Genomic DNA, 21,207 nt, shown 5'->3' with positions numbered 1-21,207 from the left:
TGGACGAACATTATTGGTTTGGTCTTTTCATGGGATGTGTTGACAGTAACACAAACACTGAGTAACATCAGCCTTCATCCTCCTCTCCTGCCTTTTATCCTCTAGGTTCAGGACACGTCATTCATCCTGTGCATCGTGTACGTGCAGCCGGAGATCCCGGTGAAGCATCTGAAGAACCTGAACACCGCTCCCAGCTCCAAACTACTGTACCATCGTTTAGACCTGCTGGGTCAGCCCAGCTCCTGCCTGCACTTCAAACAGCTTGCCACAGTCGGTAAGAAAACAGCACCGGACTCGTATATAATCACTTGGAATAATGAATGAGTCTCCAAACTTTATTTTTATCCATAGTCAGCTCTAAAGAATTGATCAGCATCTCACACTGTCCCCTTTTCCCCTCTTCTGTCTCTTTCCCAGAGTCTCCCACTGTGATGTTGGCAGCTGGTAGTTTCTCCTCTCCCTACGAGCACCTCAGCCAGCCAGAGACAAAGCGCATGGTGGAGCACTACACTGCCTACCTGAGTGATAACACCAGGCTCATAGCCAACCCTGGCCTCAAGGTAAACAAGCACGGGACCAGCCTGTGGGCGCATACAGGGTTAATGTTGTTTACCTGACAAACACATGGCACATAGCCAGCCCTGCAGTCAGGTTACACTACACACATATTCATATTCTTCTGTAAGTATGTACAAACACACTTACACACAATTAATGAGTCCCAGGATAGTTGGTGTTTTGAAGTACCTTTAAATGCAACTTTTGATTCTGTATCGTACAACATCTGGCTGCTTACATTACAGCTAAAATCCACACAGTGTAAATGAAGCTCTGCATCTTTAAGAAGGGGGACAAGCCCCCACGTGGTTTTGGCAGCCCGTGTGCATTCCTGTCCTGGGGGGAGTAGGGGGTTAGAGTTTGAACTCTAAGCCCCAGTCCCAGCTCTGATTCCCAGGCTAGTCTTAAAGGCCCCCTCCGGTGACCTCATCACCCCTTTCAAACTCAGAAGCCTCTCTGAAAATGGTGCTGGGATGTAATTTTCAGGGTGTTTTTCAGGGCTTTATGGCTAATCGAGCTCCTTTTATTCCTAAATACTGGTGTTCTGAGCCGTGTGATTTTGTGATTATACTTTCATTTAAAAAAGATATGTATCACCATCTCGAGCAGCAGTACAGTAGAATAATGTCAAGTTCAGGTGTGTTTGAATTGGCAGGAGCCACTTTTTATTTCAGTTTTGTTTGTGGGTAGACCGGAGGCCAACTTGCCAAAAGTTTTGGCCAACTTACATTTCAGGCAAACCCCAGATTAAGACTCGCACTTTTCTACCTCTTCCTCACCACTTTTCTCCTCCTTCCTTCTCTCTTCTTCCACCCTCACTGTCCCTCTCCTCTCTTTGTCTCCCTCCATCCTGTCATCCTTTCTCCTCCGCAGTCCTCTGTCAGGAACGAGGTTATGGCGACCAGTCACGTCACGGATGAGTGGATGACACTAATGGAAATGAGTAGCCTCAACTGCTACATTGTGCGCCGTTACATAGCAACGCCCAGTGGGGTGCTCCGGATTTACCCAGGATCACTGATGGACAAAGCCTTCGACCCGACCCGCAGACAATGGTGAGGCTTACTTTGGAGGGTGTGAAGGGGGTGAAGAAGTGTGTGTGTGTGTGTGTGTGTGTATGTATATATGAGTGCGTGTGTTTTAGGGGAGTGAAAGGAGATATGAGACTGGCTGGATAGGTAGGAGTTAAAGGGGTATGTGTGCAAACTGCCGGCACATGTTTGTGGTTAAATGGTCACCGGCCATTACTGAGCTGAGCGAGGTTCAGAGTTTCTCACTGAACTGCTGAATTGTAATGAGCTGACAAAAATCCAACAGACTATAAGACAAAGCATGTTTTTCCACACTTGGATGTTTGACTTAAAGTAAGTTTAAAAAGTTTCCAGTTGGGTAATATTATTCTGGAAAGTTTTGTGTAGTTAGGATGATTATCAGCACATTGTGTAGAGCTCTATCACTGATTACATTTACACTCTCACATTTACACTCCAGCCCGTGGAACGTGTCCACCCAGCTTTAGTGGTTTTTCAACCTTTTTGGCCTACTTGACTGAAACAACTGCATACAGAGAGGGATCAACCAAATTACTTATGCACACAAATATGCCAGTAGAAGAGTAGAAAGATAAAAGAAAAGAAACTTCAACAATTGAATGTAAACTTTGTAAAGCTTACATGTGTTGTAGCAGCTTTTTGTTAGCGTTGTGTCGTTCGCGAACGAATCGTTCAAAAGAACAAATCTGTTGAGTGAACGTACTGAACTGAATCACTTCTGGAACTGATTCGTTTATTGCTCAGTTCAGTTGAGCTCAGCAGCGAGCGTGCAGGCCGGGAGTGGAACTGCTGATTCGGTCCATGTGAACGATGAATCACTCGCGAGTCGCGAGGCAGCCAGGGTGCAGGGAGGGACTGCCTACCGCGTGACGAATCACTCGGTGAACAAATCACTCGGTGAATGACCCCGATCCCTGAGTGTTTCAAATCATCTCACACTTTTATAGGGACTGTTTTCTCCAAGCTAACGGCTGATGTAGCCAGGAGTCAAGCCATATGAACACTATCACACACCTCCCCATTGTTTTAACAGATTTAGTTTCCAGATTGACAAACTTAAAATGTTAGGCTGGGACTCACCAGTGCAGGGCAGACGCAGCAGCAGCTCAGCCGTGTATCAGTTCAGAGAGTCGGACTACGCAGTACTCAGTCAGGGCTCCTCCCGCCAAGCACTGAACGATTCGGTGAACGAATCTTGTGAACTAATCTTTTTAATGAAGTGATTCTAGTGATTCAGTAACATTTAAAGAACTGCTTTGCCCATCACTACTTTCTGTTGGTACGTTCAGCCATGGAAGAAATGTCCACTTTGACAAAAATAATCAGATCGAAAAAGTTTCACTTAAATAAAACGTCTTAAAGTAACAATTACAGGTAAAACTAAGACTAAGAATTGTAATGCCATATATGTCCTACTGCACTGAATTTTGGGGAAATGCAGACAAAACAAATATAGATCCTATAATTAAACTTTATAAAAGAGCCCTTAGAATATTGCATAAAGCAGGTTATCGTGAATTTACTAATCAACTGTTTATAGCATCACACACCTTCAAAAATTGTGTATTTAAAAACATTGGAAATGCTTTTTCAAGTTGTCAACAAAAACCTTCCTGGCTGTTTTAAAAGTTCTTTTTTTAAATTAAGAAAAGGCCATTATAATTTAAGAGGGTTGTTTATTTATGAAACATGTAAATTGAGAGCCAATGTAAATTACAGATGTGTTTCAAGTATGCAATGGACTCGATGCTGATTGGAAATTATGTAGCTGTGTTGCGTTTTAACAAAGCCTCAAAATATAAAATGAATACGGATTATAATGTAAAATGATCAACTGAAATAAAAATTATTCATTCATTCAATTTATTTTTTAATGAATGTTGTTTATTGCTTTTTTTTTTCACACAAAACTGACAACAAATATGAAATAAGTATTAAAGTACTTGTGAATGACAGTGTAATGAGACTAAGAATGTCTGTCATATTCAGTAAATCCAACAATCCAGTTACTCAGAGTAAAGTAACTGAGTATCGATATGATCATCAACAAATTGTGACAGTTGTTTTGTACGCAGTCAAGACCTAAAATGCTCTTCTCTATGTCCAGTACACATTCTATAAATACTATCTGGTTGGATCAAACCTGTAAAAGTATCTTTAAAGATATCTCAAATAACTCTGCATGTGTGATGTGTTGTGTAGGTACCAGCATGCTGTGGCTAACCCTGGCCTCATCACCTTCACGGGGCCGTACCTGGATGTGGGTGGTGCGGGCTACGTCGTCACCATCAGCCACACCATCCATGCCTCCAGGTAAGAAGAGGAAGGTGTATTTTTTACCACAATTAACCCCTCTGCCATCTCATGTTTGAGTGCACCAGAGGAAATCAAGTCCTACAAGTCATGGTTTTTTCTGAATAAGTATCTGTTTGATAAACTCACTCATTTAAAGTAAGACTACTAAACTGCTAAGTTGGTTGTTTGCTGTTAGAGACTTTCTGGCTCTGGTATGGATGGTAGCTTATAGTGGCTAATGCTAGCAAACTTATGACTCCCTTCTATTTGTGCTGCTGTTGCACACTGTTTAACAAGCCACATATTTACGTTTCAGTGGTTTTATGTGAAAAGTAAAACAAGAAGCGACGACACCAAACCTCACAATGAGACAAGAGAGTCTTGGGAAATGAAGGAACAATTTATGTGTCATTATCTTGTGTCTGAGTTTCATTGTTTACCTGTCCATCCCACAACTTCACTGTTCAAGTTCACGTTCCCCGCTCTCACCCACCCACTGTACACTACCTGGTCTTTACCAAACAGCAGACAGACACAGTTAGACACAAGCTGGTGAGCATAGTGGGGCATTTAGCAGCTAAAAAGTCAGATATTCCCCTCACGAGTTGATAGAGACCAAAAACCAAGCTAAAAGAGAATGAATGTTAAACATATAGTCTCAACAAGTTGCCATGGCAACTTAAAAGTTGATCCTATGTCAGTGTCTTTTTCACAGCTTGTTTCCGCTGCCCCCAATTGGCCAAAAAAATAGTTTTTGCAGGTGATGGACTAATTTGTGTGATTTGTTTTTTACACCTTGGGAAATAAACGATCAGGTCTGTTTATTAGGTATCGCTCATCAACAGGTTCACTGTTGTTATGAGCCAAGACAAAATTGTGGGCTGTTAGGCACTCAGCCCGGAAGAGCGCACTGTTTCTCAGGACAAAATATCATTGACCATTTTTCCCTTAGGGCTGTGTAATGAGGGGCAGAATATCTGAGTCAAATGGTCTGGATCCAGCCACAGTTATCTCAAGCATCTGCTCTTCCAAGATGCCTTTGAGCAAGCCACTGTATTCCAGCTATCTCCTCGAGCTCTGATGTGAATATGTGCAGTATTACACTTTGTACCTCAGCCAGTTTTTATAGAAGTTCTAGCAGAATGTTTTGAACGCAGCCTCTTTGAGTTAAAGCCTGTAACTGTAGCTGAGATTACAGTGTTTATGTTTCTAGTTCCGTGAGCTTAAAACCCAACGTAGCACCACAACACTGCTCGCAGTGGCACAATAGGAACTGTTTACCATGGTCCATGCAAATGTACACATAAACATCCAATATCAGTGTGTGTGTGTGTGTGTGTGTGATAAGCAGGATTAGAGTGTTGATGACCGGCTCAGTGAGCATAACATTGCTCAGGCTGTAGTCTGTCTAACACAGATTCAAAGAGGGTGTGTGTGTGTGTATGTGTGTGATCTATTTAGTGTTTAATGGGGATTTTTTTTGTGGCTGGTGTGGGTAAACATTTATGTTATTATAGAGGTCTGTAGAGTAAGTGACAATTACTTCTGTCAGTGTACAGATTAACACACAATCGCAGCAAACAATTGAACAGAAAGGTTTTTCTTCATTAAAGAGAGAATCCTTTATGATGCATTTCTGTCGCATTCCCCGTCTCCTCCTCTCTCCAGCTCTCAGATGGCCCCTGGTTACGCAATTGCAGTGATGGGTATAGACTTCACCCTGCGCTACTTCTATAAGGTCCTGCTAGACCTGCTGCCCATTTGCAACCAGGACAAAGGCAACAAGATCAGGTAGGAAAGAGGATGGATTGTTTCTATCTTCTCACTTCTTCTACAAATCATTCCTTTCTTTATTTCCTTTTTTGCCTTTTCCGCTGAATGTCTGTAGACAGTGGCTAAACTTCTGTTCTTACTGAGCAAGAATGAAATTTGCTGAGAGATGGGGAAGAAAAAAGAAAGGGAGGGGAGAAGAGATAAGCTGATTATCACGGCATTCCTGCTGGAGATGTGGCATTGCTGTTGTCTCAGTCCGACATACTTTCTCCAGCTTTTATGTCTCCCCTTTTTGTTTTTCTCTTCATCCTTTTTCTTGCACCCCCTCTTCTTCTCCCCTTTTTCTCTTCACTTCCTTCATGCTCTCTCTGTTGGTGTTCAAGAGCCATATAAAACAGGATTAGCTCAAAGGGGGTGTGGGGCAGTGGGGAGCAGTATTTGGCAGAGTGTTTGAGGAATGGAGGGAAGTAGAACGGAGCAATATTTTGCAGGTTGAATTAAGCACTTGGGGTGGAAAGGGATCTGAAAAAGCAGGGCTGGTATGACTAATTTAAGTTATGTATATTCCTTAAATTGATCCCCTCTGTCACTGTGTCTGCAGTCTGTACATATATTTGTGTGTGTACATTGTAGGTGCTTCATAATGGAGGACAGAGGGTACCTGGTTGCTCACCCCACCCTCATTGACCCCAAAGGTCACGCCCCTGCAGAGCAACAGCACATCACACACAAGGTAAAGGACCATGGACTAATATACAAATGCAAAACTACCCTCTAATAATCCTCTTTTCACGTTTGTTCATCTTTTATTCCTCATTTTGTCATCATGCCTTTTTGATCGTAGGAGCCGCTGGTGGCCAACGACATCCTGAACCACCCCAACTTTGTCAAGAAGAACCTGTGTAACAGCTTCAGCGATCGCACGGTGCAGCGCTTCTACAAGTTCAACACCAGCATTATGGTAAGCAAAGGACACGAGATGTTCTCAAGATGTATGGATGACTGCACAGGAGCACAGAATGACAGACACAAGGCCTTTCTAATCAGTGTGAATATGTGATAGTATAATACTGCTCTCTTGTGGTGATCCCTGGTGTTGCAACCTATAATTATTTCTGTATACTATAACTCTATTAAAATCAATGTGTTTTTGTGTAGTTAAAGACTCTGATGGAATATTATTCCAGTTTAAGGTCTGCAGCTTTAAAGTTATTTATTTATTTATTTTAACATGTCATACCGTTTAATTTATGCCCAATTTTAGATTAACAAGGAGCAGATTGAGCATTATATCACTAATTAAAATCTAAATTTGTCCAAATACCTCATGTCCATTACTAGTTTATTTACTTGTGTCTGGTAATTATTTTTTCCCCAACTTATTCAACTTAAACACACAAGAAAAGAAAAAAACCCAAATACATTTAAGAAATATTATTATTATTATTAATAATAATAACAACAATAATAAACTATAAGACGCCATTATTTGTAAAGCCGTGACCAACTCTTCTCTTGATTTATACTATTAAAATGAAAGAAAAAGTAAAAAAAAAAAGTATATTATATGTACCCAAAAGTCCCAGCAAAAATTCACACACACGCACACTAGTGTTCATAATTTAATTTTGAATTTGTTCATCATCTTATTTTTAAAGATGCATATTTTAAATCTATTAAATTTATTACACATTTTCGATTCCTTTTCACAACTGTTCCCACAAAGTAGCTTCTTTGACTGTTACACATCTTTGTTTTGTATTTGTTCCTATATTTATTCCTGTTGTTATGGGTAATTGTAAAGAGGCCTAACCTCTTGCTTTTATTTTGCTTGCCTTTAAGTGGGGGAAGGCGAGATTGAATATAAAGGTTTTAAAAAACATTTCTTGTCTTGTCCTGTGTTTCTCCTAGGGGGACCTGACCAACCTTGTCCATGGTAGCCATTGTTCCAAGTACCGTCTGACCCGAATCCCCGGCACCAACGCCTTTGCTGGTATCGTCAACGAGACATGTGACTCTTTGGCATTCTGCGCCTGCAGCACCGTGGACCGGCTCTGTCTCAACTGCCACAGGTCTCTCCTTCACCCACATGCCTGTTTACATATTATGATGCTGACTTGTTGTAGAATAGATTTGATGGTTTGCATGTTTGTTCAACAAGATCACAAGACAAACTTCTGGGGCCATGTTACAAACATTCCTAAAATACGCTCAAAGAGCTCCTAGCTTAGCCTAAAAAAATTTAGTAGGGAATCCCAGTTTAGGAGTAATCTAGGAAAGTTCTCAGAGCAGCTCTGAGCAAAGAAGGGACGGGAACTTTTACATTAGTGAGGAGGTGTGGTTGACCCCATTGCTAGGTGTGATGCTTGCTTTTAACAGATGTGATTGGTTGTCACAGACGCACCCTTTTGTGAGCCTGCAAGGTGTGGACACCCAGTGGAAATGAAATGAACTGCATTACAATATGAGACTGAAAGTATTGTTTGTGTGACCCCTCTGCTGTAAGAGGAAATTCTTAGAAAATGTCATAATTCTAAGAATTTTCTTTGACGTTCTTCAATAGGAGCAACTCTGTGAATACAACCACTTGAGTTTAGTAAAGATCCACATTTGATGGTGTAATGCTGCAGCAGAATCATTACAGAGTGTCTGAATTGTATTTTCCAATCACATCAGACAGAAGCTTAGCTAATGAAATATTACATATGTGGACGTGTAAAAACAACCAAAATGACCATAATATAAATTAAATGGAGCTTTCTCACTGAGCACTATTGGTGTGTTTTTCAGAATGGAGCAGAATGAATGTGAGTGTCCATGTGAGTGCCCCCTGGAGGTCAATGAGTGTACCGGCAACCTCACCAATGCTGAAAATAGGTAAGTGCAAGACATGCCTGAGCCACATATTAAAACATTATTAGGCTATGTACCTAATATTCAGGTGAAAACCACTGACATGCCCTGTTAATATTTTTGTCATTTGACTTGGATAGTGAGGATTTTGATCATGAATGCTAAGAGTTAGCATGCTAAGGCCAGAGTGAATAGTAAATCATGCCAATGCAATCATGTCAGATCAAATTTATTTATAAAGCATGTTTAAAAACAGCCAGAGTTGACCAAAGTGCTGTACGGTAAAATAAAAGAAGTACAATAACATAACATGGCAACAGCAAAACATAAGAGAAGTAACATAACAAATCCAAAAACATGCACAAGTAAAAGAGTAAAAATAAAGTAAAATAAAGCACAGAATAGTAAGATCTGAAAATAAAATAAGAAAGAGTGATATCTCTCAGATGTACATTTTTACTTGCTGTCAGTAGCACATTTGCCAAATTCATTTGTTTCGTGCGTACTACTGGTGTCTTTCACACTCCTGTCGTATACATATAAGGCGCTCTGTAAACGTTTGTGGGTGTTTCCTCACTTCTATTCTCTCCCGTCCTTTCAGTCCTCGTCCTCCCTCCCTCTTGTTTCACCCGTCTCCTTTCATCAACCATCAGCTGCCTTTGACAGCGCGTCAATGTTTCAAATGCCAATTCCTTCTTTATTTCAGGAAGACATGCAATTATCTTTTCTTTTCTTTTCTTTTCTTTTTTTTTTACCGCTGTCAGATTTTTCCTCTGTGTTTTGTGTCAAGCCGCATTGATGTTTGTCCTTTTAAAGCTGCTTTGCATAAATTGACACACTGAAGACTTTGAGGGCTCCTGCTTTGATTTCTTTACGTGTCAGATTTACTGCGCAGTGACTGCTTTTTTTGTTGTTTTTCTTTCTTTTAAGTGTAATCATGCTTCATTCTAGGATTTGGATGGATGTTGTCAGCTGGGTGTTTGTACTCTGACCAAGAATGTGCTCTGACTGCATCTGCACCTTTCTTTATGTTGTTCAGGAACCCTAGCTGTGAGGTGCATCAGGAGCCTGTCAGTCTGAATGTGATTGATCCCAGTCTGCATGACACCCTGCCCCAGTGTATCAACACCCGCTGCAGCCAGAGATACACCAGCAGGTATGCACACTGAATTACACACATTCACAGTGCACCTTCACAGGTATAATGAAGAAACCAATGTATGAATGAAGTTCATACAAACACAGTGTTACAGGGCCATATACCATTAGACACATATCACATGAGACACATGACTCAATAAATGTATATGTTTTTGCTAAACATCAGCAGCACAGTGACACCCAGTGGTAATAAATGGGAAGTATGAAGTGTCCGTTTCAGGTCACTAATGAATCAACTCACTTTCAAATTATTTCATCATAGGTAGTGCATATTTACCCCAAAAACATGACACCATGCATGGTACAGTTAATCTACTGTAATGCACTGTTTAAGAAATCATAAGAAATCAATTGTTTTCAGTATACTGCTGAGCTTCTCTGCCCCTACTCCAACTCCCGACCACTTAGATCCTCCAAAAAATGTCTTTTAACTGTCCCACATGGAGGTTGGTGGGTAAGGGAGATCGTGCATTTGCGGTACCTGCTCCAGAGCTTTGGAATAGCCTTCTGCTGTCAATCAAATCCTCCCCCTCCATTGACATCATCTTAAAACGTACATGTTTTCAATGGCATTTGGTTGTTTGTAGTGGTTTTGCTATTTTAGTATTTTATAATCTTTTTAATATATGTAATTGTTCTTAGCAGTGTTACTCTGTTTTCTATTTGTGTACATTTTGTATTGCTTTATATTGGTGTGTTGTTCTTTTATTCTGTACAGCACTCAGCTTATGGTTGTTTTTAAAATGTGCTGTATAAGTAAACTTGATTTGATTTTGATTTAACATCACAGGCTTCTGTCCGTATACGTTTGACAGAAAATGATCCCTTTTGTCTCCAAAAGATTATTTACCATTTGGCACATTTCTAAAAGAAAGTTCTTAAGTGTTTGCCCTTCAAGAATCTTATTTTCAATCTCCATATTCTGCGCCCTGCTTCAGTGACTGTTTCGGCGTGCTGGACTGTGAGTGGTGCATGGTGGACAGTGATGGTAAGACCCATCTCGACAAGCCGTACTGTGCCCTGCAGAAAGAGTGTTTCGGCGGCATCGTCGGGGCCAAGAGTCCCTATGCAGATGGCCTGGGACTACTAGGTGAGTGAAATGTGGATATAACTCAAGATCTACATAGATGCTCACTCTAAAGACGCAACTAGCTTTTTTATTTCTTTGTCAGTTAAGGTGCAAAGTAGCTTTGCTGAGGCTGGTTCTAATGTTAAGAGACACGTATCCTAAAAGTGCACATTGTTAGCAAGCAGAGTAAAGAAATAAACAAGCGGCAACAAAAGAGAAAAAAGTGCAATTATTTCCAAGGTCTTTGTGACAGCAGAATATCGCAGCTCATGGATAACCAATATTCCAGATTTATTTAAAACTTTTCTTTTGGCTGGTTATTTTTCTTTGGTTCTGTTATCAGTTTTCAAAATGAGAAATGGCCGTCTGCCTGCAGTTGAATAATTTTTTCTGTGGTATTTCACACTGATGAGAGAATAGAAGCGAAGTAGAAAATGTCTTAGCGTGGCAGCGTGAGTGAGGATCTGAGCCAGAGCTGTTTGATATTGGCTTGTTGTATTTTCACTTCTTCAGCCATCTGAAGTCCTTTTTAATTTCTTTAAACAACCTTCTGCCTACCCCTTCATCTCCTTTCTTTTTTTTTTGCTCTTTCTTCCGCAGATGAGGAGGTGGCATCTCTGAATATGATCAAGAGCGCCCCTGTGGGTCCAGTCGCCGGGGGCATTATGGGGTGCATCATGGTGTTGGTGCTGGCTGTGTATGCGTACAGGCACCAGATCCACAGGCGCTCGCACCAGCACATGTCACCGCTGGCAGCACAGGGTAGGACTCGTGTAGATTCTGTCTCACAAACACACATCTTGGAGCTTTTAAGTAGGTGAAGTTGACACCGAAGTGAAATTTGGGCGTTTAACATTCATTTCTGTCAATAATACATCTGGTACCAGGGACCAAATAAACCCACAGCATCACTTTCAGCAGTCGTAGTGGATTTTCTGTATCATATATTCCCACTGGCTGACCCGTAGTGCCCAAAAAACTGCAAGAGCAACAGTAAAAACAAGTGCTGTACAGTCGTTTCTTGTTTTAACCATCACATTTTGTTTATTCACATCCTGGCATTCCTTTAAATACCAAACAAAGTTTTAAAGCAGCCTGATTAGCAAGCAGTGTGACAAGTTGTGCTGGAACCAAACAGCTGACATTAGCATCACACAGCAGCAGCTGCTGCGGCGTGATTTGTGTAATTACTCAGCGTTATTGACAAAAACATCAAACGAGATTGCAACCTCATTAAAACTCTTGAGTCCGAGTCACTTTCGGTTTGATGGTTTGGTAAACAACTCGGGATAGATAGATGGTGGAGAGTGTGGCTATGTTATCGCACGGCATTAGCCTGAGGAATTGGCTCATAAGTCGCAGCTTAATGTGTGTGTGTGTTGGGGGGCAGATTTAGCTTCTTCTGCAGCTGCAGCAGCTTGGACCAACAACACACACACACACACACGGTCAAAGGCAAGGTTAAAAGTAGCTTGCAGTGCAGCATGTGTAACCCCTCCTTTTTCTTACAAACCTTGCCCTCATGTACACAAACAAGCCTTCATCCTGGGTACTATCTGCATGTACACAGATTATTCTCCCCATACAGCTCCATTTAAACTAACTGTTGACATATAATTCATGCTTGTCATACATTTCATGTAATACTCCAATATCTCAATGGCATCTGTCTCATTTTGGCATTTATCTTGTCCTATACCTCCATGCTGCTCCAGAAATGTCAGTGAGAATGTCCAACCTGGATAACGAAAGAGATGAGAGGGATGAGGACAGCCACGAGGACAGAGGAATCAGTAAGCATTGTTTGATATATCCAGCATTATCTTTAGCACATGCTACGGATAAATATAAGGTGTACTGTAAATACTTCAGATGAGGTATTTAATCATAGTGGGTTTTTTTTGACAATGCAAGTATTTGATATTTAAACAGGGCCTGTGTGTTGACCTGTTTGTTCTCCTCACTTTCAGTCAGTAACACTCGATTCATCGCCGCGGTGATCGAGCGGCACACTCACACTCCTGAGCGGAGACGGAGGTACTGGGGCCGCTCCGGTACAGAGAGTGACCACGGTAAGACAAATAACTTATCTCACACCGCATATGCATACTGTAGATTAACAGAAGCGGAGTAGCTCACCACAAAAAAAAAAGAAGCACAGATGTGACGATGCTCAAAACCACTAGCTGTTTGTGCTGTTTTTTTATTGGTCATACAGTACACCAGCACTGATGGAAAGAGGAATTGAGTAGGTTGCATCTGCCAGTAATGCTGTGTCAAAGCGAGACTATTCATAGAATTTGTATTCCTCTGTTGTGGTTTCATGGTGCTCTGTAGGTTGAGATTTGCTGTGACTCATGAGGTTATGAAATCCCTTCAAACCCAACTGAATACATAATAAAACATAAGTGATATTGTTTTGTTTTATCCTATTCCAATTTAAATATGTAGATATATTCTCAATGTGTGTGCATCATGTACAGCCCTGTGCTGTCAAATGACAAATAAATTAACCTTACAACCTTGTTAAAAGCACGCTGGCCAGGCTGAAGCTGTCGAAGAAGCTGATATTTGGTGACATTTGAGTGAAAACAAGAATCACCAAAAAAAATGTTGGCCATTGTTTTGTAGTAAATAGCCTCATAGTCGTTATAGATTAGTTCAGATACAGCTTTAAGGTCCTTTCTGTCCTCTAAAGGTCAAACATTATCATGATCAGCTCTCTCTTCTTGCCGCAAATGTCCTGGTGTTCTTACACAACAGGAAGTTCAGTTTAAGATAATCTCAGTTCCTGGAAACTTCAACATTCATTAGTTAGAAAACTGACGCATCCTGCATGAGTTCTGTTGAAATGTTGCCCTAGGCGGCATAAGCACGGCTGTGTAACGGTAAATTCAAAATGGTGATGTCAATAAAGGGATGTGGGCTCACCTCTCGACACGGCACCCATTTTGGAACAAAGAAAGGAGACAGCTAGGTTTAGTCGTCTAATCAGGAAGCTTTCTGAACACACTGTGGAGGAGACCCCAGGGCAGACCCGGGAACGCCTTGGGATCCTCCAGGAAAGAGCTGGAAGATGTTGGAAGAAGTCTGGGCTACCTTGCCTAACCCTCTGACTCAGGCGTAGAGATGCAACAGACCATGAAATGAAGTTTATTTACACTAATTGGAATTTTAATAAGATGTGTTATAGAACATAAAACCATACCAAGATAAAAATGTAGCCACACTATCCAAATTCACATTTAGGGCTTGGGTATCATCATTTTTAAACTGCATGTTACAGCACAGCCTCACATCCACAGTTAGCTCTCAGCTCTTTGGCCGTGGTTCAGCCCCTGGCTTGTTCATTTCATTATATCACAGCTCGGTACCTTGTTTTCTCTCATCTGCAGCTCTGGGAGAGTTGCTCATGTTTCGCTGTTACCGTTTGTAGAACTTGTAAGTCTGACACTCGGTGAGCGTGGATGGACAGTTTTCACCCACATGGGCTCTTACCACCTACATATGGCATCAATCCACTTCCTGGCAATGAGTGTCTCCGATACTTGTTGCATAACTGATGATGACAGAGAGAGAACAAGGATGAATGTGAAGAGGGGAGAGGAGAGTGGGCTAAAGTGAAACAAAGACACGAGTAAGAGCTTGTCAGCTGCATGTTACGTACAGTATAGCTGTTAAACCCGAGAGGATAAAGAGATGTGAGGGGGGAAAATAGTTTTAATTTGTTAGTAAAATGAGCTCCCTGTAGTGTCGTTTTCTCTGTAGTTCACGTCTCCTGCATAACATATTTTGACAATACAGATCAACTTAAAAGAATCCTTAAATATCAAAAGTTTTTTTATATAACATCTGAGGACATCTGAATTCTCCCTGTAAGAGCAGCAAACAGTGATTCACAAGTGCTAATAAAAAGAGCAGTCTACGTAAATGGACAGGAAGGACTATCACATGTTGCGTAACTGAGGATGGGAAAGAAAAAAAACCCTGAAAATGGAGGACAAGTGGAGAGATGTAGATGCAAAAATGATGAAAGGGGGGAAATAAGAGTGAAACGCGAGGGCAAGAGGACAGGGACAGAGAGGAAGATGAGTTTGAAATAATGGAAGGAGGGGGTGTGAGTCCGTCAGGGACTAAAACAAATTCATTACCAAGTTGATGCTTCAAAGTTGCTGCTCTTCTCTGCTCGGTCAAAGGTGCCCTCCTACCACAATCCACTCACTTGTACTGCTGAAGGGTATGATAGAACACACTCACACACACACATACACACACACACTCACACACAAACGCACACCATGAAGATCACAGCAGGATCAGAGCATTAAATCTGTTAAGTGAGTGACGCACACATACAGAGGGCTGTTTGGCAGAGCTGCAGTATTAGCTTACAGGCAGTGGCAGGACCTACCCATCTAATAATGAATACTGTACATACTGCATATATGTACCAACTGTAATCCACACCCTTACATTATAGAGGTCATGTTTATACTTGCAGCTGCTGTGTACAGTATAATCAATATCTACAGAGAGGATGAGGCAGATATCATTATATTTAAATGTTTTCTTTGTGTGCAGTAAACATGAAGAATATAATTATCTCCCATCTTCAGGAATCACATGCTTTTAAACCTGTTAGCGAAATAAACCTTATTATGAGAAAATGAAAGAGGAAATAATATTGAAGATAGTAAATGGGACAAATTTTGTATAACATCTGGATTGGGGCACTCTATTACAGATTGTAAAGAAAAAATATATTGTATTGACAAACTAAAGCACTAGTTTGACATTGTGGGACATGCATTCGTGCCAAGAGATGTGAAGATTGATTGGTATTAATCCTTGAAACTAACTCCTGGCTAGAAGGTGAATAAGTGTATTTAAACTGTCAAACAGTTCCTTCAAATGTAGGTGTATTAGTCAATGTGTCATTCAGTTTGTTGCAGACATACTCTTTCCCATTGTCACTTTTGACCACGCCGAGTAAAGTCATGCCGCGCAGATTTGCATTTATATTGCCAGTTTAGGTGCGCTGTGCCACACCAAGCTGCGCCGGAGATGGACCTTCTCAGGAGTAGGTCCAAAACCAAACCACCCACCCTCAAGCTGGTAGTAGTGACATCTTGCCGACCGCGGCCAACCCCGACGAACAGGGGTCGTCGAGGTTGGCTGTGTTGACTGTGTTGACTGTGTTGCAAGATTCTACTTACTTCTGTCTAAAGGGAAACCAGAGAGAAGGACGTTTTTAGAAGTACTTTTGTAGCTTCTAACTGAATCTCTGTGGTTTGGATTTTAGTTATGTTTTTACTTCAGATATCTGCTTTATTTTACTGTTTCATGTTCGCCATCCGCCGTATTAGAAGTTGTGTGAAGTTGCTGCTTGAAAACTCAACATTTCCTTATTTTGCTGCTTCACAATAAAAGTTTTTACCTAACAAAAAAACGGGGGACTTTTATTGTGAAGAATCTATAGGAAATGAAATGTGTTATAACTGAATTAGCGGAACTATGTTAGCAGCTTCTCTTCAATACAGGCAGGTCTAATAATACGGCAGGGAGGAAGAGTAAAAGCAGAAACAGCCACAGTGAGATGTTGATGAAGAGCTGCAGACAAAGGCTCTTACTGTACCTCTGCAAACAGCTCACCTCCAACAGGTGAATTTCTCTTACCTGCCGTGCTGTGGAAAAACACATGCAGAAAAAAATAACAGGGGACTTTAGCTGTGGACCAGCCCACTGCTTTTAAACGTAATAACTCAAGACCAGCCGTCATCAGTTAAAGACACACCTTTTGTAGCCCTGTTGTAAGGAAATGCAAATCCCTGCTGTGCTGGGCTGACAGCCCAAACCAAGCCAAGCCAAGCCAAGCCAGCCCACGACTGTCGAGAAGGGGTATATTATAGATCCTTAAAAACAAATTGACATTATATTGACAAGTTAAAGCACTAATATGACATTTTGATACATGTATCTTGATGAGAGTCAGATGTGAAGACTGATGGGTACTGATCTTTAACTCGAAGTCTTGCTGAGAAGGCGAATAAGTGTAAAGGAAAATCCAGGTGTATTAGTCAACATGTCATCCACTTTGTTGCAGACTTAATTGTTGTCTTTTAACTTGTCAGGAAAGAAAGACTTGTCTCGTCTAAAATGACGTGGTAGTTTACCCCGTCTCTCCACATCTGTTGACATTAGGAGGGATTTGCTTTCCTCACCTGGTGCAGCTTAAAATTGTCTGCAGCACACAGTTAGCTGTAGGCCTGCCTGAAACTCTGGCTCTTGCTTTGGGGAAAAGAGGGATAAAGCGAGCTAAAGTTGGCATCTTCCGTGTCTGGAACTTCTTTGAAGTCTCCATCCCTCCCTTTCCTTTAATCCCTCCCTTCCTCTCTCCTCCTCTCTGCTCCCGTCCTCGTCGCTCCCTCTGCTCATTCTTCTGTCTCTCCTCTTCTTTGTCAGCTTTCTTTCGTTTGGTATCAAAGCCCAGCTAATCTTCTCAGAATCAGGGAGGAAGATTTCTGAGCAAACTTCTCATTTTGACTCCAGTGCAGGATTTTAGGACTCGTCATTGAGGCAGGACAGGACATTTAGTTTGTTAACATCAGGCCTCATTGTGGGACATACATTACCCTCTGGTATATTACACTATATCACCTGACACTGACCACTTAACATGACAGGGACAAAATGAGGAAAGCAAATCATAGTGGCATGACTCAAAAAGGGATGGCAGTGTCAGTCGGTCCAGCACTTTGGTACAGACATTAAAAATCTCAACAGCTGTTGAGTGGATTGCCATGATATTTTGTACAGACATTTATGTCCCCATTGGGATTAATATATTGACTTTGATGATGTCTTGATTTTTCCTCTAGCACCATCATCAGGTCCAAATTTTAATCCATCGCTTTGGTTCATGACCAAATACCTGAAAAACTAATGACATCCCAAAAAGCTTAGTGCTAATTAGCAAATGTTAGCATACTAACATACTTAATTAGATGGTAAACCAATCATACCTGCTTAAAAATAGCGTGCTAGCATTGTCATTGTGAATTAGCATGCTGACATTAGCATTTACATCAAAGAACCACTGTGCATTACAGCTTTGATTCTCTTTACACACTCAATGGGCCCGATCCAACCTGCCGGATTCGGAACAGTTTGTAATTTCTCATACTTACCCCGGGCTTGAATCAGGTCGGGTTCGCTCCAAAACCCTCTTTTTCTTTTAAATGCAGACCTTATAGTGTGTGTAATGTCATGAATAATGTTTGGGCTGTATTGTCACCAACATGTCCTAACTCAGCCTCTCATTAATGAAGAGGAATGTTATGTAGTCTCTATCTAATATACTGTATATGGCAAAGGCCCAAGGACAGACACAACATACAGTAACAAGGGTACATGTTGGGTCACAGATGTCTGTTACACTAAACAACTTGAGTTGACTTAAGCTTGTGATAAATGTTTCAATGTTTAAGTTGTTTTTTACAGTGGAAATTTTGTTTTTAATCTGGTTTGCTGCCATGTTTTAGACTGTAGTCGAGCTTTGACAGAAACTATGCAGGTTCACGCAGGGTCGGGCCTGATATTTGGGCTCGATCAGCTCGACTGAGCATAACAACAGCCACATCAAGCTGCTAGCATGGCTGCAGACAGACTTGTTTATGAATAGTTTGGCTTTGTTCTGCTTGGGGTTAGGAAATACAACACAGGGTTTCTGCTTTATAGTATGAACGTCCAAAGCCCAGAGAAGAATGCTGAGGGATCAGACATGTTTACTTGATGGTTTTGTTGTTTAACTGTTAGATGTTTGGGGGATAGAGAAGGTTGTCGGGAGATATAATTGGCCATGAGGCCACACAAACATAGATGCATACTTCAACCCACCGCCTTCTGCCTACATGCCAAAGACACATGACCCCCCACTGACACACACACACACAAACCCACACATCACTTGGTTCGGTATCTCTGGAGGTTTAATGTTTCATCATCTGAAATGGCAGTGATTTTTCTATAATTGTCGAGGCACGCAGGCTTACAGCGTTTTTTTTGCTCGACTGTAAGAACAGATTGATGTTCCCATCGTGCAGCATGTTGCTGGTGTCACTTCAGGATCGGAAAAAGACGGCACTAAAGGAATTAAGGAAAATGGGTTTGTTTCCCGATCAACTCCCAAATATTTTTTTATAGTCAGACCATGTGTTTCAGATGGATTTCATGGTCCTGAAAGCGATGAAACCCACTCAGCAGATGGAGGGTTATGACGAATTTGAGTTCAAGTGAAGAGAATAAACCCAGAGCCTGTGAGGTTTTTAGGAAAATACTGCTGGAAGAGCGCGCATTTAGTCATTTCGCTCGTCACAAACTTGGATTGCGACAACTGAAATTGTCTTTCATCAGTGGAATGTACCATAATAAAATATTTCTCTCTTTATGTTCAATCTGTTTACTTAGTCTCTGACCCAGTAATCCCTTTTTTTCATATGACAGCAGTACCGCCCTCTCACTGCTCCACTTACCAATGTATCCTAACTGCCATGTTGGCTTATGTTCCTATCTCCTTGGGCTACACATATGTGCAATATGTGTAGGAAAGCGGTCATAAATATGTATGCTTTTTTTTTTTTTTTTTCATATTGTATGAGAAAGCTGAACACAAAAAGCAAAAATGCCCGGTGGGGATATTTAGTTTTCAATGTGCCATCAAAGAGCTTGTACTGCTTTCAGAAACATTGTGTGTTAACGTGTATTCATATGAATGTTTCTGTGTTGAAGGTCTATGACTGGAGGGCATCATTTGCTGAGTAGTTTCTGTTATGGTGTCTTCCCATTTCCTTGCAATGATCAGCAGCTTTTCTCAACCTTTGCTTAAACCCCTCACCCAACTTGTGTGGGTTTTGTGGTAAAATTGTTATATCAAGGATGATTTATTTGTTTCCAGCCAGTCACCAAACATGTTATCGCAATGTTACTATACATGTGCTTTACATGGAACAATCATTTTGATTGTGCAGAGCAAATAGTCAAAAAAAATCACCGGTCCCAGGAGTTGACAGCAAATGTGGCATGTTGATTTTCTCTTCTAATAAAAGTACTGCAGATAAAACAGGAAGGGTATAAATCTAAGAAAAAAATGGTTGTAGGGTGTTGCATTTAATTTAAAAGTTTGACTTACAATCAAAATATTTTCATAATTCACTTTACTTTGAAAGGGTTTTGAGTGAGTACTTAGTGCATTCAGGTAAAATGGGACAAAAAAATAAACTAAAATTGGGACAGCCAGCGTGTTCAGACTACCAGGTGCCATAACATCATGAGTTATGCTATCGTGTGCCACTTTGTCATAGTAGTCGTAGTTCAGAATTAGCCATCGTAGTTACACATGCATGTCCACTGTAAACAACGGGAACTGCCCATTGGTCCGACAGCCCATTGTTCCGACCATATTAAACCCATTGTTCCGAAGTCCCATTGTTCCGAAATCATCATGATGCCCTGTGGTTAAGGTTTGATTAGGTTTAGGCACAAAAACCACTTGGTTAGGGTCAGGAAAAGATCATGGTGTGGGTTAAAATGAAAAAGAAAGTGGCAAACACATAAGCTGTGAGCCTGCTTCGCCTCAAGCCTTTCCCAGCTGACCCAGAGACGGTCGCGGCGCACCATCAAGGTAGAAATACGCCCGCCGGGAGCCGTTCAGCACCGCGGACCGTCGGACTAATGGGATGTCGGACCAATGGGCTGTCGGACCAATGACATGGACCCGTAAACAACATGGCACCAAGGAAATGGGTGGCAGTAGACCAGGGAAAAGTTGAAAGATCTTTTTTTAGATGAATAGTTAGGTTGCATTCATGAATCAGTGACTGAACCAATAAATTTATTTTTTACGGCTTTGAAAAACAAACAAACATGATTCTTTATGTGTTTGAAGGTCCAAAGCTTCGAAAGTATTTTACTCTGCAACATATTGTCTTTATAGAAACATAGCAGAGATACACAACAAATTTGAAAAGTTAGGTAAGGTAAGGTTAGAGTTGTATTTGGTGGTTTTCTTAGTGATCTATAGTGTCCCAAAACACCTGACTTCACCCTAAGTGTAAGACCTTTCTCTGAGGGTTCAAGGCACAGTCTATCAACCATTTTTGGCTCATGACCCAACTTTCATGCTTTGAAGTTCTTGTGACCCCAGTTGTTCAGTTGGTTGGCCGAATAACTTCTTGATAACAACTTTGAGCATTGAGGGAATTGATTAAGTCACCCACAAGCAAAAATGCAAAACATTTGCTGGTTCCAGCCTCTTAAATGTGAGGACAGGGAGTTCTTCTGTGTATTTTTGTCACTGTGATGTATATCTTTTACTCTTTTTTGACATTTGATAGACTAAAATGTTTGAACGATTAATTGGGCTATCAAAAGATTAAAGACATTTAATAT

General features: G+C 41.1%; 1 protein-coding gene across 1 annotated transcript in view; it reads left to right on the top strand.

Annotated features, from left to right (window-relative positions):
• Positions 1-21,207, top strand: part of cachd1 (cache domain containing 1) — a 113,331-nt gene that overhangs the window by 87,923 nt on the left and 4,201 nt on the right. The window contains exons 13-26 of the mRNA XM_050055506.1: positions 106-274; positions 418-560; positions 1,432-1,613; positions 3,813-3,923; positions 5,574-5,696; positions 6,312-6,411; positions 6,523-6,639; positions 7,590-7,750; positions 8,469-8,555; positions 9,571-9,687; positions 10,631-10,782; positions 11,362-11,523; positions 12,477-12,554; positions 12,732-12,833. Of these exons, the coding sequence (XP_049911463.1) occupies positions 106-274; positions 418-560; positions 1,432-1,613; positions 3,813-3,923; positions 5,574-5,696; positions 6,312-6,411; positions 6,523-6,639; positions 7,590-7,750; positions 8,469-8,555; positions 9,571-9,687; positions 10,631-10,782; positions 11,362-11,523; positions 12,477-12,554; positions 12,732-12,833 (1,804 nt within the window). The remainder of the gene's footprint in view (positions 1-105; positions 275-417; positions 561-1,431; positions 1,614-3,812; positions 3,924-5,573; positions 5,697-6,311; positions 6,412-6,522; positions 6,640-7,589; positions 7,751-8,468; positions 8,556-9,570; positions 9,688-10,630; positions 10,783-11,361; positions 11,524-12,476; positions 12,555-12,731; positions 12,834-21,207) is intronic.

The sequence above is a fragment of the Epinephelus moara genome, chromosome 10, assembly GCF_006386435.1.
Source record: "Epinephelus moara isolate mb chromosome 10, YSFRI_EMoa_1.0, whole genome shotgun sequence".
Taxonomy (NCBI): Eukaryota; Metazoa; Chordata; class Actinopteri; order Perciformes; family Serranidae; genus Epinephelus; species Epinephelus moara.
Note: the sequence above shows the minus strand (reverse complement) of the source record. Positions and strands in the feature narration are given on the sequence as shown.